The sequence below is a fragment of the Xenopus laevis genome, chromosome 6L, assembly GCF_017654675.1.
Source record: "Xenopus laevis strain J_2021 chromosome 6L, Xenopus_laevis_v10.1, whole genome shotgun sequence".
NCBI lineage: Eukaryota > Metazoa > Chordata > Amphibia > Anura > Pipidae > Xenopus > Xenopus laevis.
In genome coordinates this window covers 10,937,632-10,964,642 of record NC_054381.1, presented here as the reverse complement: position 1 = coordinate 10,964,642, position 27,011 = coordinate 10,937,632, and the positions used below count along the sequence as shown (strand labels likewise).

Sequence of the window (27,011 nt, the reverse complement as noted above, 5' to 3'; positions counted from 1 at the left end):
CCCACGATCGGATCAGCCCGATATTGCCCACCTCAAGACATTGCCAAACGAGTGGATCTCTCAGTGTATGGGCACCTTAAGTTGAGCCTCCTATAGCCTTTGATGAGTGTCTGGATTCTGGATGGCGGTATTTTTGACCATTAGACCATATAAAATCTCTCCAGTTCAGTTAAATTCCATGGCTGCCGAGCATGGACAGTCTGCTTCAAATCATCCCATAGATTTTCCATGATATTCAAGTCGGGGGACTATGACGGCCATTCCAGAATATTGTACTTCTCCCTCTGCATAAATGTCTTTGTGGATTGTCTTGTTGGAATATCCAACCCCTGCAGCGTAACTTCAACTTTGTGACTGATGCTTGAACATTATCCTGAAGAATTTGTTGATATTGGGTTGAATTCATCCGACCCTCGACTTTAACAAGGGCCCCAGTAGTCCCTGAACTAGCCACACAGCCCCACAGCATGATGGGACCTCCACCAAATGTGACAGTAGGTAGCAGGTGTTTTTGTTGGAATGCGGTGTTCTTCTTCCCCCATTCAAAGTGCTTTTTGTTATGTCCAAATAACTCAATTTTTGTCTCATCAGTCCAAAGCACTTTGTTACAAAATGACTGTGTCTTGTCTAAATGAGCTTTTGGATACAACAAGCGACTGTTTGTGACGTGAGTGCAGAAAGGGCTTCTTTCTCATCCCCCTGCCATACACATGTTCTTTGTGCAAATTGTGCTGAATTGTAGAACGATGTACAGATACACCATGTGCAGCAAGATGTTCTTGCAGGTCTTTGGAGGTGATCTTTGGGTTGTCTGTAACATTCTCACAATCCTCCGCATATGTTGCTCCTGTATTTTTCTTGGCCTGCCAGACCTGGGTTTTACAGCAACTGTGCCTGTGGCCTTCCATTTCCTGATTCCATTCCTTACAGTTGAAACAGTTTAAACCTCTGAGAGCTTTTTGTAGCCTTCCCCTAAACCACGATACTGAACAATCTTTGTTTTCAGATCTTTTCAGAGTTGCTTTGAGGATCCCATGCTGTCACTCATCAGAGGAGAGTCAAACAGAAGCACAACTTGCAATTGGTCACCTTAAATACCTTTTCTCATGATTGGACACAACTGCCTATGATCAGTATTGAGCAGTTACATTTATTCAAAATTACCCACATTTTTGCACAGCCAGTTTTTCACATTTGATTTAATTTCATACAACTGAATACTGCTTCACTAAAAATCTTTACTCAGAAAACACCCAGTTCTCCGATGTTCCTGGGAAATGAAAGACATATAACGGTTATCTTTTTCGTTGAGGTTGGAGTAAATTATCAAGCAGGCTGAGAGGGGTTCCCATACTTTTTCATATGACTGTATTAATCATACAATAGTGAGTATCACACCTATTCATATTCCAGTCTCCCATTCAAACCACTGCCGGGTTTCTAGGGTAAATAAGACCCTAGCAACCAGGTGGCTGCTGAACAGAAAACTAAATACTGTAACTGAGAAACCACAAAAAATAATAAATGAAGACCAACTGCAACATTGTCTCTGAATATCAATGTCTACATCATACTAAAGTTTTCTTCTACATTATTTTCTCTTGATGGCAACGGGCAGATCTTTTACTGTACTGAACACCAATCCTTACCTCTAGGGATGGGCAAATTTGACCCATTTCGCTTCAACAAAAATTTGCTGCCTGAGAAAATTTGCCGAAATACATTAAAGTCTATGGCTTTTTTGATGAGCAACATTTTTTTTCTCCCATGGGCATCATTTCCGCGGCAAACTTGGTGAAAAAAGGTGCTCATCCCTACTTACCTCCCATCTTCAGGACACAGCGAGTAGGTGACCTCTAGGCCCTGGGCCTTGGCTGTTAAGTTCAGAGTAAGAGGTTCCTTCATGTCATCAACTGTGCAGTGGAAAGCAATGTCATACAGATCATCCTGAGCAAGGAATAAATGTCTGTAAGTGATGCCGCCATGAGAACCGGTACAAGGTACGCTCGCTGCGCTATCATCTATATAATATTTATTGTCTTACATAAAAGATTACAATCTATCAATGTACCTTAGTATAAGAGGTCAGGTTTATGGTCATCTCAGCTTCCTCATTGGGTCCCAGTATCCCGTTAGCTGGTGCAATTGTAGCAGCACATTGTATGGAGTGACTCCCTGTAAGCTGGAAAATAATATGTACATGTTATATTCATGTGAGGAAGCAGCAATCATGTCTTGCTTTACCCCGCTAACAGTGAAGCAAGAGGAGGGCTACAAAATACAAGGTGACAACCAGGTCTGGACTGGGAGTCAAAATAGGCCCTGGCATTCCAAGTACAGAGAGGCCCAAATAGCTTCCCGCCAGCCCCCTAATCATTGACTTTCTACGGCATCTTACAGCAGCCCCTCTGGCATTTGCCAGAACCCACAAATTGCCAGTCCCCTTACCTGCCCCCAGGAGAACCTTGCAGGGAGCTTCCCCTGGTTGAACATCTTAACAGACAACTGTCCTGGGACACCAACGTAAATGCCAGAGAATGCCAGGGTTCTAGAGAGCAGGCAGATTTGGGGAAGCTGGACATCGGCTGTTACAGGGAGATAACTAAAATAAATGAAATAAAAAAAAAAAGTTATTTTCCCTTCGCACTGCAAGCATTCATTATTGTATTTATTATTTAGATTAAAGGGGTGGTTCACCTTTAGGTTAACTTTTAGTATGTTATAGAATGGCTAATTCTAACTAATGGAAATAACGATAGATTTAATCTTGCCATCGAGTCCTCATCAATGAAAGGAAACCCAATGATCAAATTATGCAGCCTACTGACATCTCTCATACACTGAAAGTTCATTTACAGGGGAGGTTTAGTATGTCACAGTATGTCCTATTCCCAGCAACGTTGCAATTGGTCTTCATTATTTATTTTTTTGTTTATGTTTAAATTATTTTTATTTTTATTCTGACTCGTTTTCAAATGTGGGTCACTGACCCCAGCTAAAAAACAAATGCTCAGGCTGTACGGCTACACATGTATTCCCATTGTTACTTTTCATTACTCGTCCTTTAATGCAGGGCCTCTCCTACTCATATTCCAGTCTCTTTTTTAAATCAGTGCATGGTTGCTAAGGTAATTTGGACCCTAGCAACCAGATTGCTGAAACTGGAGAGCTGCTGAATAAAAAGCTAAATAACTCAAAAAACACAAAAAAATAAATAAAGCCAAATTGCAAATTGTCTCAGAATATCACTCTCTACATCATACTGAAAATTTACTTAAAGGTGAATAACCCCTTTAAAGGCTTAGGCCTTTTGCATTGAATCTCATGGGACTGTTCCTGTTATCTATCTGCATTTTTCGAAAAAAGGGCAATCTAATCTTTCCCACAAGTGCTCCAAAAGCTTATATAAGTGAATGGACTGTAAGTGTATGACCAAAATATTTACTCACCTCCCTTCTCCATTCTCCACTTGAAGCTCCAACACTGTGTCCAGTCTCTGGCAAGTCAATGGCTTGAACATGATCCTCAGCTTGGCTTGGCCCAGAGGCAGCAACTCCCCATTATTAGGCTCTATAAGGAACTGGGATTCCTGTAAATCAAACAAAAAATGTAATCTGTAATCTTGCTAAAGACAATTTCTGACTGAGGGTGCCCTTCTGATGCTGGAAGATCAGAGCCCTATCCTAAAACTTACCCTTGAAACTCCATTTGCCTCAATAAAAAGGTAGCAGAGACCTTCCCACATAAGGAGGAACAGGAGGACCAGCTATAGTGGTCTATATATAAATTAGGGCAAAATAATTGTACATATGTACAAAATGGTCTCAGTATGGCTACCAAAGCAACCAATCACCTTCGATTAGTTTAGTGCAATCAGAAGAAAAAAATAAAGGGCCTGATTGGAAGATGGGTTGATGCAGTGAGGCAGATTTGTAATTGTACTTATAGGTTATTTATTTGTATATATGTTATTTACTAAAGTAATACAGGTATGGGATCTGTTATCCAGAAACACATATCCAAAAATCTCCAAATAACGGAAAGGGCATCTCCCATAGACTCCATATTATCTAAATAATTCCCATTTTTAAAAACTATTTCCTTTTTCTGTGTAATAATAAAACAGTAGCTTGTACTTGATCCCAACTAAGATATAATTAATCCTTATTGGAAGAAAAACCAGCCTATTGGGTTTATTTAATGTTTACATCATTTTCTAGTAGACTTAAGGTAGGAAGATTCAAATAATGGAAAGATCTGCTATCTGGAAACCCCCAGGTCCCAAGCATTCTGGATAACAAGTCCCGTAACTAGTGCCTACATGGCCTTCTATATAAAGATATATCGGGTGGCAGGGAAATAAGAGCAATTCTCAGGACACAACATTTTCCTATGAACCTTGGGCCTTGAGGGGAACTATACTGATAAACATGCTCCCCTGTTTCTATGCCCATCAGAAAGCAAATTTAGAATAGCATAGCCTATCATTCATCCAATATACAGCCCAATGTAAAACTACAACTCACTGCCAATAATAAAATAAAGAGGCCGGTACAGCATAGAGACCAATATTTTACCTGCTCATTGCGCTCGGTAAGGCAAGCCAGGCTTTCCTGCAGGCTCCATTTTGCTCGTAGAGGGCTCTTGTTTTCAATGGTAAATATGCTGACAGATTTATTGCCCAGTTTTATTAGGCCCAAGTCCAGGGATGGGATATCTATGGAAACTACTGGTCCCTGAGGAAACACAAGGTTTAGATATTTGTTATATATATTGTACAAGCTGGAGGGGATATATTGTGGATGACCGGTATATTTCAACCCATTCTTTAGGTTCTAAAATCATCCCTTTAAAGGAGAAGGAAAGGTTAAAATTGATTAAGCCTTATCAGAATGGTCCACCTAAATATACTCAAAGTAATGTTGCTCTGAGTCCTCTGACAAAAGAAACACCACATTTCTTTCCTTCTATTGTGTACTCATGGGCTTCTGTATCAGACTTCCTGTTTTCAGCTTAAACCTCCAGGGCTTGGGCTTGAGCATGCTCAGTTTGCGCCTCTTTCCCCTCCCTCTCTTCTCTGCTGTAATCTGAGCCCAGAGCTATGAGTGAGCAGGGAGAGACTCAGGCAGGAAGTAATGTCACACCAAGCTAATACTGCAGCTGCTATCCTAAACAAACAGAGAGCTTCTAGAGCTTTTTACACAGGTATGCTAAAGCATTTTACAGAATAAATATAGTGTTATAGCTTGCACTAATGCAGCTAATCTATTGGCAATAAAATGCCTCCGTAGCTTTCCTTCTCCTTTAAGAGCCATCCCGTTAAGAGACACCATGGGGTTAACCAGCAAGAGGTGGGCTGGACATCCAGGGGATGTTTTAAAGAGGTGAGCAGCAGGTGAATGGGGTGTGAGGGTGTTTGCTGCTGGTGAAGAAATACTAGAATCATAACAAATCAGTCAAACGATCTCCTGGTGGGTCTGTGCATGTAAGAATGGAGATCAATAAACAGAAATTGAGGATAAAGACTTCTCTAAAGGCATAATTATCTTATCCAATTATCCAGTCTGCTCCAATTATTCAGCTGCAGGCTGGTTCCAAGCTCCTTCATCCAGGGAGGGGTGTGGCCTGTTAGCCAGGGGGCATGGCTTGATGTTATAGAGGGCGTGGTCAGTCAAACAGGGCTGTGTTTGGTCGCTAGTAGCTCGCACAAACCTTAAACGTGGCTTCCACGTGCAGCGCCACTGTCTCCGGCGAGTGATCAATGTGACAAACCACCTTCTGACTGGTAAATCCAATTTGCTCCCCGGTGAAACAGATTTCAAGTTCACTGCATTTATTTGGCTCTGTAATGAAAAGGGAGAACGTTCTAGAATAATATAAACACATTATATTGTCTCTGGGGCCTTTGCCAGGATGTATATGGGACTAATGTGGCAGCCTGGGAAACGTTGTTCCTGATCCAAAAACCCGGATTAACCAATTATCATTCAGCTTGTACTTTTATTGTGAAGGGATGAATGTAAGAACCGTTACAGGTTAATGGACCCAAGTTACTAGACACAGCAGTCTTTCTTCCAGAAATCATCTCACTAACATGTACAGTGAAAAGCACTTTAATTAATATCATCCTTTAGTTATATAGCGCTAATGTGTCCCACAGTGATTTACACAGGGGAGCCCCAGTATAGCTTATAGTCTAAGGTCCCTGTCAATTCACATGCACCAGGGTCAATAAGGAGCATATTAAAGGAAAAGTAGCACCAAAAAATGTAAGTGTTTTGAAGTAATTAAAATGAATGTACTGTTTCCCTGCACTGGTAAAACTGCTGTGTTTGCTTCTGCAAGACTACTATAGTTTATATAAACAAGATGCTGTGTAGCCATGGGGGCAGCCATTCAAGCACAGGATACACAGTAGATAACAGATAAGTACTACTATAGTTTATATAAACAAGCTGCTGTGTAGCCATGGGGGCAGCCATTCAAGCACAGGATACACAGTAGATAACAGATAAGTACTACTATAGTTTATATAAACAAGCTGCTGTGTAGCCATGGGGGCAGCCATTCAAGCACAGGATACACAGTCAATATCAGATAAGTACTACTATAGTTTATATAAACAAGATGCTGTGTAGCCATGGGGGCAGCCATTCAAGCACAGGATACACAGTAGATAACAGATAAGTAATACTATAGTTTATATAAACAAGATGCTTTGTAGCCATGGGGGCAGCCATTCAAGCACAAGATACACAGTAGATAACAGATAAGTACTACTATAGTTTATATAAACAAGATGCTGTGTAGCCATGGGGGCAGCCATTCAAGCACAAGATACACAGTAGATAACAGATAAGTACTACTATAGTTTATATAAACAAGATGCTGTGTAGCCATGGGGGCAGCCATTCAAGCACAAGATACACAGTAGATAACAGATAAGTACTACTATAGTTTATATAAACAAGATGCTGTGTAGCCATGGGGGCAGCCATTCAAGCACAAGATACACAGTAGATAACAGATAAGTACTACTATAGTTTATATAAACAAGCTGCTGTGTAGCCATGGGGGCAGTCATTCAAAGCCCAGGTTACATAACAGATACCACCAGAGACTCTGTAGAATCCTATTTTATCATATTGCTGAACTCATCTGTTATCTGCTAAATAACCTGTGCCTTTTCTCCTTTTTAGCTTGAATGGCTGCCCCCATGGCTACACAGCAGCTTGTTTATATAAACTATAGCAATACTTATCTGTTATCTACTGTGTATCCTGTGCTTGAATGGTTGCCCCATGGCTACACAGCAGCTTGTTTATATAAACTATAGTAGTACTTATCTGTTATCTACTGTGTATCCTGTGCTTGAATGGCTGCCCCCATGGCTACACAGCAGCTTGTTTATATAAACTATAGTAGTACTTATCTGTTATCTACTGTGTATCCCCTGTGCTTGTATGGCTGCCCCCATGGCTACCCAGCAGCTTGTTTATATAAACTATAGTAGTACTTATCTGTTATCTACTGTGTATCCTGTGCTTGTATGGCTGCCCCCATGGCTACACAGTAGCCTATTTACATAAATTATAATTGCCTTTCTAAAGCAAACACATAACTTTTACCAAGGCATAGCAACAGTATATTATATTTTAATTACTTTAAACACTTTTATTTTTTGGTGTTACTGTTCCTTTAACCTGCCTGTATGGTTTTGGAGTGTGGAAAGATACTGGAGTCCCAGGATGAAACTCACACAGATATGGGGAGATTATACAAACTCCTTGTAGAAAGGCCACAAGGCTAACTTCAATGTTTTTCTCAGCAAAATACAAACACATACACTACCTATAGTTCCACTGGAAGGTTCAATCTGAATGACGTGACGAGACGTGATCTGTTCCCATCGATACACAATGGCAGACTTGCTGTTATTCCACATCTGAAAGACATACATCCGACTGCTGAAAGCCCTGCTGTACCTTTTTATGAACTCACAACTCAATTGTTTTCAGATTTAAGAAAAAACTCGATTGTTTTCAAATTTAAAAAAAAACTTGATTGGAAAAATGTTGAATCAGAGATATTCGGGCTGAACAACCCAAAAACTCAAATTAAAGGAACAGTAACAGCAAAAAATGAAAGTGTTTTAAAGTAATGAAAATATCATGTAGTGTTGCCCTGCACTGGTTAAACAGATGTGTTTGCTTCAGAACACTAGTTTAGTTCATATAAACAAGCTGCTGTGTAACAATGGTGGAAATTGAAATGAGTCTATATGGCACAGGTTAAATAGTGGATAACAGATAACACCATTATGTTCTACAGAGCTTATCTGCTGTGTAACATGAGCCTTTTCTCCTGTAAATGGCTGCCCCCATTGCTACACAGCAGCTTGTTTATATAAACTATAGTAGTACTTATCTGTTATCTACTGTGTATCCTGTGCTTGAATGGCTGCCCCCATGGCTACACAGCAGCTTGTTTATATAAACTATAGTAGTACTTATCTGTTATCTACTGTGTATCCTGTGCTTGAATGGCTGCCCCCATTGCTACACAGCAGCTTGTTTATATAAACTATAGTAGTACTTATCTGTTATCTACTGTGTATCCTGTGCTTGAATGGCTGCCCCCATGGCTACACAGCAGCTTGTTTATATAAACTATAGTAGTACTTATCTGTTATCTACTGTGTATCCTGTGCTTGAATGGCTGCCTCCATGGCTACCCAGCAGCTTGTTTATATAAACTATAGTAGTACTTATCTGTTATCTACTGTGTATCCTGTGCTTGAATGGCTGCCCCCATGGCTACACAGCAGCTTGTTTATATAAACTATAGTAGTACTTATCTGTTACCTACTGTGTATCCTGTGCTTGAATGGCTGCCTCCATGGCTACCCAGCAGCTTGTTTATATAAACTATAGTAGTACTTATCTGTTATCTACTGTGTATCCTGTGCTTGAATGGCTGCCCCCATGGCTACACAGCAGCTTGTTTATATAAACTATAGTAGTACTTATCTGTTATCTACTGTGTATCCTGTGCTTGAATGGCTGCCCCCATTGCTATATAGCAGCTTGTTTATATAAACAATAGTAGTGATTCTGAAGCAAACACATACATTTTACCAGTGCAGAGCAACACTGCATTATATAGTGAATAAAGTACCCCCTGTTGTAAAATATAAGGATATTATAAGTCACCAAGGAGTTCCATGACCATATAAAAGTACGAGGCCGAAGGCTTTTAAACAGGTCATGGAACTCCAAGGTTACTTCTAATATCCTCATATTTTACAACTAGGGGTACTTTATTTATTATAATACACAAGTTTTAGTGAGTCATGTGACAGAAATGACATCACTACTTACTGTTTATAAGGATATAATTTACAAGATATTCATGGCTTTTGTGTATTATATTTGTATTACTTTAAAACACTTTAATTTTTTGATGTTACTGTTCTTTTCTTTAAGTTTTTGCTGAAAAAAAACTTGAATCTCTCACTAAACCCACTGAAAAAAAACCGAACATCATGCAGGCTACAAACATCTTCAAATGGTTGAAGGGACCTCTGCCATTGACTTCTACATGACCTCAACAGGTTTTAGCTGGAGTATTTTTTTACCTGAAAATTTTTGAGTTGTGACTGAAAAATATTCTTGAAAACTCGAATTTTCTAGTTAAATACAACTCGACCTTTAATAAATCTGCCCCTTAGTGCTCAGTGATAGATTGTAAGTGGCACCTTCCCCTTTATTGTATAGTATATGAGCTGAATGATATAATATTACAGCGATATCTGAACCAATGGCGAGGTGCCTGACCTTAAACTGCTTTCTCATGGTGCTGCCAATATAGCTCTCTCCAGGGAAGATGATGGCGTATGGCTCCAGCTGTATGTGAAAGGGTTCAGCCGTCCCTTTAAGATCCAAGTCGAGAACAATCACATCATTTACTGAAGGTGTGAATTCCGTCAGACCCCTTGGCTTCTTCTCTGCACTGGGTGGGAGATTCAAGCCAAAATAATGAACCACAAATGGCACACGCATGCAGAGATATTATAGTCTATGCCATTGGCACACTAAGCTGTACCTCTTTTCTGTAATGTGTAACCACATGGCAGCTCCTAAATATACTGTAAGTAAAAGTATAAATATATAAAATGTACTGTCTATTTAAAGAATAAATAATTGTACTTAAAGGGGTTGTTCACTTTTTCAAACAGTGTTTTCAGTTCAGTTGTTTTCAGATTGTTCCCCAGAAATAGAGACTTTTTTAATTACTTTCCATTAATTATTTTTTTTACTGTTTTACCAAAATCTAAGCTTAAAGGGATACTGTCATGAGAAAATGTTTTTTTTCAAAATGAATCAGTTAATAGTGCTGCTCCAGCAGAATTCTGCACTGAAATCCATTTCTCAAAAGAGCAAACAGATTCTTTTATATTCAATTTTGAAATCTGACATGGGGCTAGACATATTGTCAATTTCCCAGCTGCCCCAAGTCATGTGACTTGTGCTCTGATAAACTTTAGTCACTCTTTACTGCTGTACTGCAAGTTGGAGTGATATCACCCCCTCCCTTTTTCCCCCCAGCAGCCAAACAAAAGAACAATGGGAAGGAAACCAGATAACAGCTCCCTAACACAAGATAACAGCTGTCTGGTAGATCTAAGAACAACACTCAATAGTAAAAACCCATGTCTCACTGAGACACATTCAGTTACATTGAGTAGGAAAAACAGCAGCCTGCCAGAAAGCATTTCTCTCCTAAAGTGCAGGCACAAGTCACATGACCAGGGGCAGCTGGGAAATTGACAAAATGTCTAGCCCCATGTCAGATTTCAAAATTGAATATAAAAAATCTGTTTGCTCTATTGAGAAATGGATTTCAGTGCAGAATTTCCTGAAGTAGCACTATTAACTGATGCGTTTTGAAAAAAAACTGTTTTCCGATGACAGGATCCCTTTAAAGTTGAATGTCCCTGTCCCTGGTGTTTCAGTCTGACAGCTCAGTAATTCAGGTGCAGACTCTGTTACAATTTTACAACATTTAGTTGATCCATTTCTCAGCAGCATCTCTGAAGTATTAGCAACTATTGTATCAATTCTAACAGCTGCCTGAAATGAACCCCAGAGATTCTGTTCAGCAAGGACAAACAGAAGAAATGTATCAACTAAATGTATCAATTTAAAACAGTTTACAGGGTCAGCGACCCCCCCTCCCAGAGCTGCTTTAGAAGGTGCAAAAAAGACACTTTACACTTCAATATTAGAAAAACAGTGACAAATAGAAAATAGAAAGTATTTGGAAAAAGTCGTTATTTCTGGTAATTTTTCTAAAAACAACCAGTTGTTTGAAGGCGAACTCCCATTTAAAACCAGGTATACGACCCTTTCCTGGAAATGTCCCACCCTACCTTGGAGGTTCTGGGATTTTTCTCAGTACCATATGAGCAACACAGTGATTTTCTGCCATCTGCGAAAACAAAACAATATCCATTAAAACACTAAAAACAAATTCAATACTAACCCATAAGATGAGCATTTTTAGAGTGGAACAGGGCAAATGTTCTGTGCTCATTCTTTTGGGCTGGCCACCCCATCCACACTAGAAAAAAGAAAGTGTTTTAAAGAAATGGAAATATCATATACTTCTGCTATGCAAATATTTGTATATGCTATGCTATAAAAATGTTGTGTTTGCTTCAGAAACACTACTATAGTTCATATAAACAAGCGGTTGTGTAGCAATGGTGGAAATTGAAAAACGGCTAAATGGCACAGGTTAAATAGTGGATAACAAATAACACCATTATGTTCTACAGAGTTTATCTGCTATCTGCTGTGTGACCTGAGCCTTTTCTCCTTTGAATGGCTGGCCCCATTGCTACACAGAAGCTTGTTTATATGAACTATAGTAGTGTTTCTGAAGCAAACACACCAGTTTTACTGGTGCAGGACAACACTGCGTTATATTTGTATTACTTTTAAACACTTTCATTTTTTGATGTAACTGTTCCTTTAAGCCCCCATTGAAATATCAGCTACACAGTTCGGAAACCACTGCCCTACATCCTATGGCACTACTATTATTTTAATATACTATTATTATTTTAAGTGGTGTGCTGCACTTAGCTGGCACAAGTTGGGCAGCCCTGATACTAAACATAATGCTATTTTGCCATACTATATGTGCTGTCCCACACTTGCTTGACATTAGGGGCCCTTTTAAATTTGGCTAATGCATAACAACAGGGGACCCTAAAATAGCATGGGCCCTCTGAATCACTATTGTGTAGAGCAAAAGGGACCTAAATATTACACTTGTATTACAAAAATTTATTTTATTTAGACTATTTTGGGGGTCATGGTGCCCTATGGATTACAGGCTCTCAGTCCAGTACCTCAGTAGGAGTATAAGTTGCAATGAATGAGGAGTCTTGGTGAGGTTGCAGAATGCCTTGTGCAGGAGTCAGGGTGAAGGGGAGGCTTGTGTCAAGGTTACACAGATCCTCTGGAACTAATGTTTGCACGTTGTGTTTCATGATCTGCCAGCAGAAAGGAAGCTCCACATGCCTAAAAAAGAGCTTTTATGAAACCTTTAAGAAAAATGACTATTGCAAAAGGGTAAGTATGGCTTCAGCATTTTTCACAAACAAATATGTTGTACAGCTGATCATCACAACAGGAATTTCATTTCTGGCTAGTGAGACAAAAGTACAATAGAAGTGCATGTGTGCATGACAAACCTATCACATCTAGGGGCACATTTACTAAGCTCGAGAAAAGGATTCGAAGTAAAAAAAACTTTGAATTTCGAAGGTTTTTTGGATACTTCGGCCATCGAATAGGCTACTATGACTTCGATTCTAACTAAAAATCGTTCGACTATTCGACCATTCGATAGTCGAAGTACTGTCTCTTTAAAAAATATTTCGACTACATACTTTGCCACTTTAAACCTACCAAGCTACAATGTTAGCCTATGGGGACCTTCCCCATCAGTTTTCTAAGCTTTTTCTGATCGAAGAAAAATCGTTCGATCGATTAAAATTCTTCGAATTGTTCGATTCGAAGGATTTAAACGTTCGATCGAACGATTTTTACTTCCATCGACCGAAGTATTTGCGCAAAATCCTTCGATATTCGAATTAGAAGGATTTAACTTCGAGGGTCGAATTCGAGGATTAATTAACCCTCGATATTCGACTGTTAGTAAATGTGCCCCCTAGTCTCAATCCTTGTTTAGGAAACCAAGTAAACTTTCATTTACACCAGATCATGGTAGTATAAAAATGTTGTACAAATAGTGACTTACGTGGAATTGCGAATAAGGAGGCTCTTCTGTACCGTAGCATGCAGATTAGTGGGCTGGAATTGAATCACATGTCCAGCCATAGTATCTGTAATGGCACCGCTCCTTGGGGGGCTCTCCCCGTCACTCACAGACACCAGCTCCAGTCCAACCTGCTGACCGTACCCTGTTAGCCAATTGAAATAGAGATACAGACTGAATGATGCCTTATTGGTTTGATTGCTGTATGGAGCATGGAGCTGCAAGTGGTACAGACAAACCTGTCAGGGTGATCTCCTTGACCTGGCAGTTATCACACACGATGGTAAAGACATGGCTGTAAGTTTGGGCAGACCCGGGGAAGAAGACAATCTGAGGAACCAAGTGGGTCACAAGTCAGTTGTTATAAAATGGTTTTAATAACCTACACTGCTGACTATTATAGCTCAGATTCTGTGTTGTTTCTGCAATCTATAGATTATTAGTACATTCAGAAGTATAATGTTTTGGAACCATCAAATAGAAGTTAACCTCACCCACCCCAATGAATCTGGCTATTCAGTGCCACCTGCTGTTCATTGTGAGCGACTGGACACGTCTTGTCATGTTGCTTTGCTCATAGAAGAGTCAACGGATATCTCTCTGGACAGTTAGCTCTAAGCAGCATCACAAGACTTTCCTTTTCCCACTAACTTAATTTTCTACGAACGGTGTTGGCTAGAATGAACAGAAGGTGGCGCTGTTGTTTGAAATTCATTTTATCAGCAAGGTAAAATACTGCTAATATCTTGTGAATTGTTAAAGGGCTCAGAAGAACACTCTGCTCATTTTAACATTAGTTTCAAGGATTGTTGCCAATCTACAGGGCTAGAGGCTGCAGCTGTCCTGTGGACATACTATGGAGAGGAAGAATTACCCAAGGTTCTTGCTATGACATATCATGGTTACTTTAGTTTGCCGGTTCCACTGACCTCCATATTTATTCCTTGACCAGGATACAGTTCAAAAGCTGCCGGGCGAATTCCAAATGGCCCCTCTTCCACAAAACCTGGTCTAGCCACACTCTTTCATGGGTAAGCAGAAAAAAAACTATATTGGCAGTTTATAACAACAACAATAATATTTTATTTTCTCTATCTATCTATCTATCTATCTATCTATCTATCTATCTATCTATATGCAGGAATCTGAGCGACAGTGACAAGGAAGCTCAGAAAAGGTTCAAAGAATGAGCGACAATAATACTTACCATCTTACCAAGATCATGTCATCATGCATTGATATGAGAAATGACCAATTAGGTTATCTAACATAATTCAATTAATCTACGATATAAGTCCCGACTTAAAATTAGTTAAAAATCAAAGTTTATTAAATATCACATTAACATGGTACATACTGACCCCATATGACCCACCTTACGTGTTTCATACCATGTGTCATTAGGTGGGCCAAATGGGGTCAGTATGTACCATTTTAATGTGATATTTAATAAACTTTGATTTTTAACTAATTTTGAGTCTTGGGACATATATCTTAGATGTATAGTTAATTGTTGGTGCCTTGGGAACTGGGTCAAGTCCCTATGACTCATTTGTATATTATTAACTAGCTTTATAGACTCCCCTACCAACAGTATCTAACATAATTCAGACATAAATGTAAATATATGCCAATGCAGTGAAGAGCCAGGAGACTCATGCTTCTTACCCGGAAATTAGCAGGAGGCCAAACACTTCTGGGCATGACACAGAATCTCCCCCGGCTCAGGCCGTCATTTCTCAAGAAATACTCTAAGACCTTCACTCCTCCAATCAAACAGGGTCCACAGTCCAGAGTCTGAGGAACTAGGCACATATATTAATAAATCATTATAGGGTCTGCAGCATTCTGTTTACATTGCTTAGATGCAATGATAGTGTTATTATAGAGAGCCTCATATTACATTGGGGTAATGAAGTGGCAAACACAGCAGCAGCGCTTACTTGTCAGTATAGGTGGAGGTCTCCTCGCCTCTATAGGGACAAGAACTGGATATGGAGCTTGGGATTCTACCAGCAGAAAATCCTCAAAGTCGGCGAGGGAATCGGGAACAAATCGGATTGTGTAATGACAGCTCATTCCTGGTGCTACAATCCCACCCTCTCCGGGAAACTTCCCTGCAAATAATAATGCAAATATAGGAAACTTCTGACCAATAGATCTGTTTGGGAAGATGGCATGATGGGTAACATCTGTCATGTTAAAGGAACAGTTCAGTGTAAACATAAAAACTGGGTAAATAGATAGGGTGTGCAAAATAAAAAATGTATCTAATTTAGTTAGTTAGCCAAATATTTAATGTATAAAGGCTGGAGTGACTGGATGTCTAACATAATAGTCAGAACACTACTTCCTGCTTTTCAGCTCTGAGTTAGTCAGTGACTATAAGGGGGCCACATGGGACATAACTGTTCAGGGAGTTTGTAATTGATACTCAGCATTATGCTTAGACTCAAAAGCAACAGTTATGGCCCATGTGGACCCCCTCAAGTCACTCTGATTGGTTACTGCCTGGTAACCAATCAGTGGAAAGCAAGAGAGCTGCAAAGCAGGAAGTAGTGTTCTGGCTATTATGTTAGACATCCAGTCACTCCAGCCTTTATACATTACATTTTTGGCTAACTAACTATTTAGAGACTTTTTTTTATTTTGCACAGCCTATCTATTTACCCAGTTTTTATTTTTACACTGAACAGTTCCTTTAATACAATTGTATTCCAGCAGCACTGCTTCTAATGCAGGTCATTTATGGGTTGTATAGGGTGATCAGCTGTATTTTGGTGCAAATGGTCAAACATGTGGAAGTCCAAACTGCACTGAACTGGACACTTAGGGGCAGATTTATCAAAGGTCGAGGTGAATTTTTGAATGAAAAAAATTCGAATCTCAAGCTATTTTTTGTGTACTTCGACTAGGGAATAGTCCAAATTCAATTAGAATTTGAAAAAAAAGTCAAAAAAGTAGAATACCAAAATGTATTATGTACTATCTCTTTAAAAATTCGACTTCAACCATTCGCCATCTGAAACCTGCCGAATTGCTGTTTTAGCCTATGGGGGACCTCCTAGAACCTATTTGGAGTCAATTGGTGGACTTTGAAAAAAAGTTTTTATGTGCAATCAAATTCGATTGAATACGCTATTCCTTCGATTCGTACGATTCAAATTCGGCTGAATACGGACCTATTCGATCAAAAACTGACCTCTTCGACCAAAAAAAACCTTCAGCTTAATTTCAGTTGATCTTTTTGAATTTGAATTTCGAAGTTTTTTCAATTAGGGACAGATCTTTTTGAATTCGAATTTCAAAGTTTTTTCCTTAGGGGCAGATTTACCATTAGTCGAACTTCGAGTTCATTGGAGTTTTTTAAAACTCCCATAAACTCGAAAATTTATTAATTGAATTTTTAAAACTCAGGTGAATAAGATCGACCCCAAAAATCTAATTTGATTGGAGTTTTTTCTCAGAAAAAAAAACAAATGTCAGGAAGGCTGCAAACAACTCCAAATTGATCCCAGGACGTCTTCCATAGGCTAAAACAGCAATTCAACAGGTTTAAGGTAGCGAATAGTCGAATTTGAGTTCTTAAAGTGTATGCCAGTGTATGATAAATCTCAAAAATTCTATTTGATTTTTTTTTTAAAAAAACCTCAAATCTAATTTTAATAATTCCTTAGTAGAATTTCACAGTTTTGGCCATAAAAAAAAAAACGTGAAGATTCGAATTTGAAAATTAGAATTTTCACTTCGACCACTGATAAATCTGCTCCTTAAAGCGGCAGCTTTATTAAGGGTTGAATTAAGGGTTGAATAAAAAATTAGAATTTTCATTTTTTATGGTCAAAAAATTCAAATTTGAATTGTGAATAATCCAAACTCGATTAACATTTTAATTAGAATTTCGAGATTTATCAAACCTTGCCCCTTTAAAAATTCAAATTTGACTATTCGCCACCTAAAACCTGCCGAGTTCATGTATTAGTCAATGTTACTAGCTTTCCTGACATTCAAGTTTTTTTCAGAGAGAAAACTCGATTACAGTTTTGTCGAATTTGAGTTTTTGGGTCGGTAATATTCGTTCACGTTTTACATATTCAAATTTTTTATCAAACAACTCCCCAATCGAATTTTGAGTATATTCAAATTTATTAGAGTTAAAAAAAATTCACATGAATTCGAAATTCGACCTTTGATAAATGTGGCTCCCCGCTTAGTAATGGCGCTATGCATTTCCAACCAAAAAAAACAGTAAATGTGCCAGGCTGGGCCCTGAAGTTTTCCATTTTGGACACAGAATTGGTGCAATCATTGGCCGAATCAGAGAAATTGGTTTGTGTTGCCAGTATTACATGTGTGAGAGTGGCAGATCACTTTGCAATACATTTGGATACATATGATAGAATCATGTATTCCCCCAGTGTGATAAATGAATATTTTCCAGACTAATGATCAGTTTATATAATGAATTCAGACTTACCCAGGCCTAGAGAGAAGTAAGGGGTGGAGGGTGGGATGATTCGCAGGTGCCGGCTGGATGCGGTCATGTTCCGCAGTTCTATAGTCATCTGTGTGCATGGGAAAGGAACATGTTTCAGTTACTCCCGTACATATATGTGCTAGTACTGAATGTGCCTGGTAGTGCAAATAAACTAGGGACATAACGACAAGACAATAGCTCCAGGCACATTAGAGATCATCATGTTCCTGATAAATATATAGAAATCACTACATTGCAGAGCAAGATCAATTTTGTCTCAATTAAAGGGGAAGTACAGGCTTCTTTTACAGAATTTTATTTGCAAAACAAATCTGTTGCAGGACTGATGCAACTCCCCCATTGAAAACGTCAGTATTTGAGAACTTTGGCTGCTGTGATGTTGACAACAATATGAAGGGAAACTGCTACTGATATCAGCCGATATTTTTCTGTTGCAAACACCATGGAAATGGCAACACGATAGAACAAAATCACATGTTCAATAAAGGGGTTGTTCACCTTCCAACACTTTTTTCTGTTCAGTTGGTTTCAAATGGTTTACCAGAAATAAAGACTTTTTCCAATTACTTTCTATTTTTTGACTGTTTTTCTGATATTGAAGTGTAAAGTGTCATTTTTCACCTTCTAAAGCAGCTCTGGGAGGAGGGGGGGGTCGCCGACCCTGTAAACTGTTCTTAATTGATACATTTATTTGATACATTTCTTATCCTTGTCCCTGCTGAGCAGAATCCCTGGGTTTCATTAAAGGCAGCTGTTAGAATTGATACAATAGTTGCTGATACTCCAGAGATGCTGTTGAGAAATGGATCAACTAAATGTTGCAAAATTGTAACAGTTCAGAGTCTGCAGCTGAATTACTGAGCTGAAACACCAGAGACAGGGAAATTCAACTTTAAACTTTGATTTTGAAAAAACTATAAAAAAAAAAAAAAAAAGGAAAGTAATTGATAAAAGTCTTTACTTTTGGGGAACAATCTGAAAACAATTGAACTGAAAAAAGTGTTTGGAAGGTGAACAACCACTTTAAGTAGGTTATTTACTAAACTCCAAATGCAAATTTTTTTTTATAAAATCTGACTTTTAAAAAAAATCACAAATTTTTCGGAATTTATTAAACCCAGAGAATGGAAAAGTCAGAATTTGAAAATCCGGCATCACCTGTCGAGGTTGCATATAAGTCAATGGTCCCAATGATTTTTTGATGTGCGCTGGGTTTCAGGCAATACCCCGAAGTTTTGGGTGAAAATTACAAAAACATTGTGAAAATCGGATGAAAAAGTCAGAAAAATTAGTGGAAATATGATTTTTTTTCCCGCAAAGCAAATTTTTGGGAAAATGTAATAATAAATAAGCATAAAAAACCCGAGCGGATTTGATCAGAGTTTGTAGCAGAAAATATTGAGATAAATTCGGACTTTGATAAATAACGCCCTTAGAGAAGATGTATGGCCAATATCTATGTCCAATGAGATTACTTACCTCATAAATCTGGCCAACTTCATAGTCTGGAAAATACACAACAGGCGGGTTTGCCAGGAACACGGGCACCTCACTGGATGGCAATTAAAAAAAAAACAACTATTAAATGTCAGGTGCAGTTTTGGGCACCCACCTACATAGAAAAGCCAGGAGAAGCACAAATAGACTAATTCAAGGAACTTGGCATATGCAATGGAATATGAACGTATTGCTTAACCGTATACAAGGTCAGTATAAAATCTGCCTAATTCATTTTCCTGACATAGATCGATCGGTGCAGGCGACAAGAGGACATTATTTGAGACTGAAGGAAGGAGATTCCACCATCAGCACAGAAAGGGTTTGTTTACTGCATAAATGTGCATGCAGAATGGTATTATAAAAATATGGAGATATGTTGCAGAGAACTGACAATGATAGGAAAATAAAGTGAAAATATATATTTATTTATTTTAAACAAGCAATATATAGGGGCCCATTTACTTAACTCGAGTGAAGGAATAGAGGAAAGAACTTCAAATTTCGAATGTTTTTTTTGGCTACTTCGACCATCGAATGGGCTACTTCGACCTTCGACTTCGAATCAAACGATTCTAACTAAAAATCGTTCCACTATTCGACAGTTCGATAGTCGAAGTACTGTCTCTTTAAGAAAAAACTTCGACCCCCTAGTTCGCCACCTAAAAGCTACCGAAGTCAATGTAAGCCTATGGGGAAGGTCCCCATAGGCTTTCTAAGTATTTTTAGGTCAAAGAAAAATCGTTCGATCGATGGATTAAAATCCTTTGAATAGAACGTATAGCGCTAAATCTTTCAACTTCGATATTCGAAGTCGAAGGATTTAACTTCGACAGTCGAATATCGAGGGTTAATTAACCCTCGATATTCGACCCTATGTAAATCTGCCCCATAGTATAACGCAAAGAAAACACTTACTTTTCATTCATTGCCTGTTTTATTCCTTGTACTGATCCTTCCCATTTATTTGCGGGCGCAAGCAGTGATCGACCTCCAGGGACAGAGTTAGGAGGCAAAAATCTGGGGTTCTTTAGGAAGCCGTACCGATGTTCTAGCTGGGAAACCTCACTGTCCCCTACACTTGTCCCTTTCTTCAAGGACTTATTATTCGGTTTGGTTTTCTGCAATAAACCAGAAAAAGAGATATTTTCATACCCCAATTTTACTCACATGATGTGACTACTGCCATGGTACAATATGTATAAATTGTAGGTAAACAAAAACCTATTTATTAAAGGCAAAATACACTTTATTTATAGGGACAGAAAAGTGGACCATCCTCCAGATTTAGAAACAATTACCTAACTGGACCATAAAGATGGAAAAATTGGTTAGACAACCCTGAAAACTAAAATTGTTAACCTTTTATCACCGACCAGGATGCTTTTTTTTGTTACTGGTCTGGGGTAATTTCCTCTAGAGCACCGCAATTTTTTTCATTGGTTCCAGGTATCCCATGCACAGTCCAAGAAACATCTATGTCTAGTGATAACATGGCATTATGGCAGTCTAGAAGAAAGTACCCATGCCAGTTAAAAAAGAGGTTTACCTCTGTAAAAAGCTGGTGATTTCAGTCTCAGAGTGACCTCAGGGGTGAACTTTTGTTCTACTTCAAGCCCTTTGGCTAATGCAGTGCCCAGGAATTTGTTCTAGATCAGTGGTTTGCATAGATCTGAGCAAAAAAAAAACGTCATGATGAGAATAAAGTACCTCTCTCGATTTCTTCTTTGTCAGTCCATCCTCTAAACTGACTGATGAACCTAAACTGGTTAACGACACATCATCCATACTTCTAACTAGATTTGGCGACTCGAGCTCCGTGTACCCATCATCCACTGGGCTTTTGGATATATGCTGGTTGAAACTGTAAGTCTCTTTGCAAAAAGAAGGGACCGAACTGTCTAAATGAAAAAAACAAAACATTATTAAAGGTCAAGTTGATTTTTACACGAAAAAATTAAAGTTTTCAAGGGTATTTTTCAGTCAAAACTTTTGTGGGGTTTTTTTTAAACTGGAATTTTTCGAGACTTATTATAACCTGAATCTGAAAATACTGCAGCTAAAAACTGTCAAGGTCATGCAAAAGTCAATGGCAGAGATCCCTTGAACTATTTGAAGAAGTTCGCTTGAAAACTCGATTACTTCGAGCGAGTCGAAGTTGTTTTTTTGCCAAAAACTCGATCAATTTAAGTATTACACCACAAATTCACTGATTTTAGATTTTCCCTTTCTAGTTTTTTCATAAATCAGAAAACATAAGTTGTGAGTTTATTCAAAATATTAAAAAAAACTCACAAACCTCTAAAACTTGACCTTTGAAACATAATCCCTTATAAGTGTTATATTCCATAGATTAAGTCACTGAATGGGGTAGGATAACATATATATATATATATATATATATATATATATATATATATATATATATATATATATATGTTTAATGTCCATTAATTTCAATATATTATAGGAAGTGCCAAGGGCCAAGTGCCTTGGCTAAAATGATCACCTACTATACTTCATGCTCAACTAAATTAGAAATGTAGATATTTATAAATGTCTACTGTGATTTATACAGATATTCTTACTAAGAATTGCACTTTTCATGCAATTCTCCAGTCTATTGATGGTGATATTTCTTTCCCAATTATTAGTTACACAACTGAAGTCATGGCCTTACCTCTGGGTGCTTTGGTGATAGGCTGTGGGTCAGTGATGTAATCATCAGGACAGATAAGCTTAAGCTTCCTTAACACTTCATTGTCCACGCACCACCTAAAGTGTGAATCCACTTAAAAACAAAACATACAGAAAAGTCAAGCATTGAATGTTAGCTCTACTTTATGTGAGCGCAATTCAGGAACAGGTATTTTAGCAGATACTTCATTAGAAGGTCACTAATGAGCCCTAAGCCTTGACCACCTAATGAACACTGGAAGCTAATTTTTGGGAAACCAGAGCATACACGAGATGCACCAGACCATGATGCCAATGCCCAATTGCCCACCACCATGTGCCCACCAGAATGATATTATGACCTCATTGTAGTAGAAATGTAGGTCAATATAATCTGAGGAGGTAAAACCATCTCCTGGTAGAGTCTGCCTTACATTTTTACCTGGGGGTAGTCCCAGAGAGGTCGCCCCAACCTCGTGCTTCAGAGCACTAAGCACCCTTTCCTCTTGTGCTGTAGCTTGGGCACGAGCCTGGATAATGTGCTTCTCTACCATATCTGCTTCAGCCAGTCTCTGCTCATACTCAGAGCGAATCTGACAGGGTATATAAATTAATATAATTATTCATATACAGTTATGGTTAATGGGTTCCATGTTTAATATATAGAAGCCATAAGATATTGAAAGAGCACAAAGATCAAATTGCATGGCTTTTACCTGCTGCAGCTCTTCCACAAACTTCTGGTGATGGGGGTTGTCTCCTCCCTTGGATCGGATCAGGTTGGCTCCTGTATCTTTCCCAATCACTTCCCCAGTATACAGGTTCTTGAACAAACTTGTCAGTAGATGGGAAATATCCTGTGTTCAGTAAAGCAATAGGTATGAAAACTCCAGTTCTAGAACAGCCACCCCAACTTTTATGCAAGTAATTGGGATGCCTCAAAGAAAGCATTTCATTTGGGATTGGCAGCCAAATAATTGGTTGAATCAAATCCAAAAGAGGCCCATTTATCAAAGGTCGAATATCCAATTCATGTGGATTTTTTAAAATTCAAATATACTCACAATTCGACTGGGAGTTTTTTTTAAGAAAAAAATTAAATGGCTAATATTTAATTGAATGGTTCCGACCCGAAAATTCGAATCGCATTAGATTCGTAAGAATCAAATTTTTTCTCCCGAAAATACTCTCAAATGCCAGGAAGGCTAATAACATCTTCAAATGGCTCAACAGACCTCTGCCATTGACTTGCACGTGAACTCAGCAGGTTTTAGGTGCCGAATATTCGAATTAGGACTGTTTCCATTGTCAAGGTGTGATAAATCTCACATTCTAATTTCCATTTGAATAGGGGGATTCAAATTCGAATGTGTGAATTTTTAAATTTGAAAATTTGAATTTACTATTCGACCCTTGATAAATCTTCCCCTAATGTCATGTAACTTTATAGATTGTGAAATTGGATGATGGTTTTGTAACATAACAAACAGGTATATTTGTTATTCAGGCAAAATGCTTTTAAAAGAATTTCAAATCAGAGTGAATCTCTATAATATGTCCTAAAGCCCCTGACTTAAAATATGGGATTAAATTCACTGCCCAAACATTTAAAGGGGTTGTTCACCTTAAAATTAACTTTTAGTATGATATAGAGAGTGATATTCTGGGACAATTTTTTTTCATTTTTTATTATTTGTGGTTTTTGAGTTATTTAGCTTTTTATGCAGCAGCTCTCCAGCAATCTTGCTGCTAGGGTACAAAATACCCGAGCAACCACACACAAAATTGAATAAGAGACTGGAATATGAATAGGAGAGGCCTGAATAGAAAGATGAATAATAAAAATTAGCAATAACAATACATGTGTAGCCTTATTGAGCATTTGTTTTTTGGATGGGGTTAGTGAAAGCTGGAAAGAGTCAGAAGAAAAATGCAAATTAAAAAACTATAAAAAAAATAAATAATGAAGACCATCTGCAAAAGATACTTAGAATTGTTAATTCTATAACATACTAAAAGTTAGTTTAAAGGTGATCCACCCCTTTAATGGTCGTTTGAAGGGAAGTAAATGTCCAGCGTGACTTTTCAGTAACAATAACAACACCCTATTTTGCCCAGTCCTGGGTAGTAAGATAGGTGCCCTGTGCCTGGGTGGGTTATCAGAACCATAATTTTATTTTACGTCTCATACAGTATCTAATAGTCACAAGATGCAAAGGGGAGTTTTTATTTGCACTGAATATTTCTGCCCAGCTGTAAGACTATATTTTACCAGTCGCTTCACTGTAAGGCAAAATAAAGGCCCTTATATAGTGAATAAAGTACCCCCTCTTGTAAAATATAAGGATATTATAAGTTACCGAGGAGTTTCATGACCATATAAAAACACGAGGCCGAAGGCCGAGTGTTTTTATACAGGTCATGGAACTCTGAGGTAACTTCTAATATCCTTATATTTTGCAAATGGGGGTACTTTATTAATTATAATACACAAATTTCAATGAGTCATGTGACAGAAATGACATCAGAACTCACCGTTTATAACTGATGACATCAGAACTCACCGTTTATAAGGATATAATTTACAGGATATTCATGGCTTTTGTGTATTATAAGAAGCATAGAGACTTCTTCTCCTGCTGTTGGCTTGAGCTGAGAAGGAAGCCACAGTAGTAGCACAATCCTACCTGTGTCCTCTCTGAGGATGGTCTTGGTCTGAACGAAGAAGGGTCCGGAGAAAAGGTGACGGCACGTAGTAATTCATCGGCAGACATTTCTTTTTTCAAAAGCGCTGCAAATAAAGCTTGTTTGATTAATATCTTCATATACAGTCCATGCCTAGGGCAGCAGCTTCAGGAGGGCAGCCCACAAGTGACTACAGTGAAACCTCAATTTTACATTGATTTTAAGTTTTTCCATATTTTAAACAGTTTTTTCTATATAGTGCATAATACACGTCCCCGATTTTACATAATATTTTTCGAATCCCTTGAAAAACATAAAGTGGTTGTACTACTGTATATAGAAAAAAACCCTCCCCCCCCCCTTTATTTATGTGATCTCCCTGACTGGCGGACCATAAACTGACAGTACAGCTGAGGGTGAAAAGGGGTGTCTGTGCATGGACCAATGAATGTGAGCAGGGGTGTAACTACAAAGGAAGCAGACACTGCAGCTGCAGGGGGGCCCAGGATTGTAGGGGGCCCAGCAGGGTCACACTGGGCAGGTGGGACACCAGGAATAAAACAAGCCTATGACTAAGTGTCCCAGTGACACGAAACGCGTTAGGCATCAGATGCTTATATAAATAACGTTTTCATATATTTTTACTTATTGGTCTGATCTGTGCGTGACCTATCTGAGTGCCTTGCTCCAACTTTGTTTCCCAATAAAACAGGTGGGCCCCAGCCCTCATCTGGCCCAGACCTGCTCCTCCGATTGGCTTCCCCCAAAAATAAAACACTTATGCCGCGTCATGATGGCGTTTGCGCATTGCGCGTGGCAGGAGCTGGAGTTTAGAAGTCGGGAGGGGGCCCCTGGTGACTGCCTGGGGGGCCCTTCGTGTCGCAGCCCTCGTGGGCCCACAATGCTTCAGTCCCACCCTGGGGCCCGTACACCGTGAGTTAACTTTTTGTATGTTATAGAATGGCCAATTCTAAGCAACTTTTTGGACTCTTTCCAGCTTTCAAATGGGGGTCACTGACCCCATCTAAAAACAAATGCTCTGTAAGGCTACAAATGTATAGTTATTGCTACTTTTTATTATTCATCTTTTTATTCAGGCTTCTCCTATTTATATTCCAGTCTCTTATTCAAATCAATGCATGGTTGCTAGGGGAATTTGGACCCCTAGCAACCAGATGGCTGAGATTGCTGCTGAATAAAAAGCTAAATAACACAAAAAGCACAAATAATCTGAAACAAAAACCAATTGTCTCAGAATGTCACTCTCTACATTATACTAAATGTTAACTCAAAGGTGAACAAGCCCTTTAATGAGCAATTAAACTGTCCCACTACTGCCCTTCTTTGGCCTTGGAATACAGAACATAATTGGGGAAAAAGGGATCCTTAAAAGCACACTATGAAACATTTTAAAATAAATTTCTATTTCTGTCAGAAAATAACGTGCAATAATAAGCAGAGACATTTTAGGGAAGACAAATTGATAACTAGTCACTCTTGTGTTTGTTTAGGGAAGTGTAATGATATTATGTCTTTTTTTTTTAACGCAACAGTCCTGTCCTGCTTTACGGCCGAGCCCCCTGCAATCTTTATAACAGAGCATTTTATATTCTACAACACAAAAGCAGTGACCTGTGTGGAGGTTAGTTACTGCCCCTTTATTTACAGCTTTAGTTCGTGCCAACCCAATACCCTCAGTGAAGCTCTAGACTCCCATGGGCTGCACCATTACAGCTGGGGGGGTGTAAGGGTCCGAGCAATACAGAAATACAGGTAAGTGCTGAATAAAACAAAATACCACTGCAATGACAAGTTCTATAAAGTCCTTTCCTATATTCCCTACGTGTCACCATACCCCTCAAATGTCTATGGTCTCCCCCGTCTGTCGTCTTTCCAAGTCCAACGCTTACTCACAGGCACTTGTTTTGGCGGAAGAACACTTCGAACGTTCATTTGTGTCCCTTGTGTCGCTATAGCAACCGGTCGCGAGTAGATGTAATCGAGTTCCGGCGTGAAAGCGAGCCGCTGCACAACAGGCGGTTAGTAAGAATAAGTGCGCGCAGAGTAATAGTGGTGGAGAGGGATAGTGTGTACAGTGTGAGGTATATTTACCCATATTAGTGAGAATATGTGTGTGGAGCCATTGGTGCGATACTTTTTTATCCCTGGGTGCAATAACAAGGACTGAAAGAAACTTTGACATCAAAAATAATAGGGCCTTGTTCTAATTTACCTCAGACTCTCAGAGTGGGATCATCATCTACCAACTAAGGAGAATGGGGTGAAAAGAAAAGTAAAACGAGAA

The 27,011-nt window shown here is 38.8% G+C and overlaps 1 protein-coding gene across 2 annotated transcripts in view; it reads right to left on the bottom strand.

Moving 5' to 3' along the window:
* Positions 1–26,673, bottom strand: part of dlec1.L (DLEC1, cilia and flagella associated protein L homeolog) — a 49,326-nt gene extending 22,653 nt beyond the window's left edge. The window contains exons 1-24 of one of the 2 annotated variants that reach the window (XM_018267081.2): positions 26,621–26,673; positions 24,709–24,812; positions 22,738–22,878; positions 22,464–22,614; positions 22,026–22,136; positions 21,056–21,246; positions 20,264–20,466; positions 19,328–19,400; positions 17,828–17,915; positions 15,294–15,467; positions 15,019–15,155; positions 14,280–14,372; positions 13,590–13,680; positions 13,333–13,495; positions 12,419–12,590; positions 11,432–11,490; positions 9,837–10,011; positions 7,852–7,945; positions 5,713–5,843; positions 4,578–4,736; positions 3,450–3,589; positions 2,449–2,602; positions 2,072–2,182; positions 1,823–1,947 (exon numbers count right to left, since the gene is read on the bottom strand). In XM_018267081.2, the coding sequence (XP_018122570.2) occupies positions 1,823–1,947; positions 2,072–2,182; positions 2,449–2,602; positions 3,450–3,589; positions 4,578–4,736; positions 5,713–5,843; positions 7,852–7,945; positions 9,837–10,011; positions 11,432–11,490; positions 12,419–12,590; positions 13,333–13,495; positions 13,590–13,680; positions 14,280–14,372; positions 15,019–15,155; positions 15,294–15,467; positions 17,828–17,915; positions 19,328–19,400; positions 20,264–20,466; positions 21,056–21,246; positions 22,026–22,136; positions 22,464–22,614; positions 22,738–22,878; positions 24,709–24,795 (3,023 nt within the window). In that variant the 5' untranslated portion in view covers positions 24,796–24,812; positions 26,621–26,673. Of the gene's footprint in view, positions 1–1,822; positions 1,948–2,071; positions 2,183–2,448; positions 2,603–3,449; positions 3,590–4,577; positions 4,737–5,712; positions 5,844–7,851; positions 7,946–9,836; positions 10,012–11,431; positions 11,491–12,418; positions 12,591–13,332; positions 13,496–13,589; positions 13,681–14,279; positions 14,373–15,018; positions 15,156–15,293; positions 15,468–17,827; positions 17,916–19,327; positions 19,401–20,263; positions 20,467–21,055; positions 21,247–22,025; positions 22,137–22,463; positions 22,615–22,737; positions 22,879–24,708; positions 24,813–26,561 lie in introns of both variants that reach the window. The other variant, XM_018267085.2, reaches the window with a different exon arrangement.
* Between the last annotated feature and the right edge of the window lie 338 nt (positions 26,674–27,011).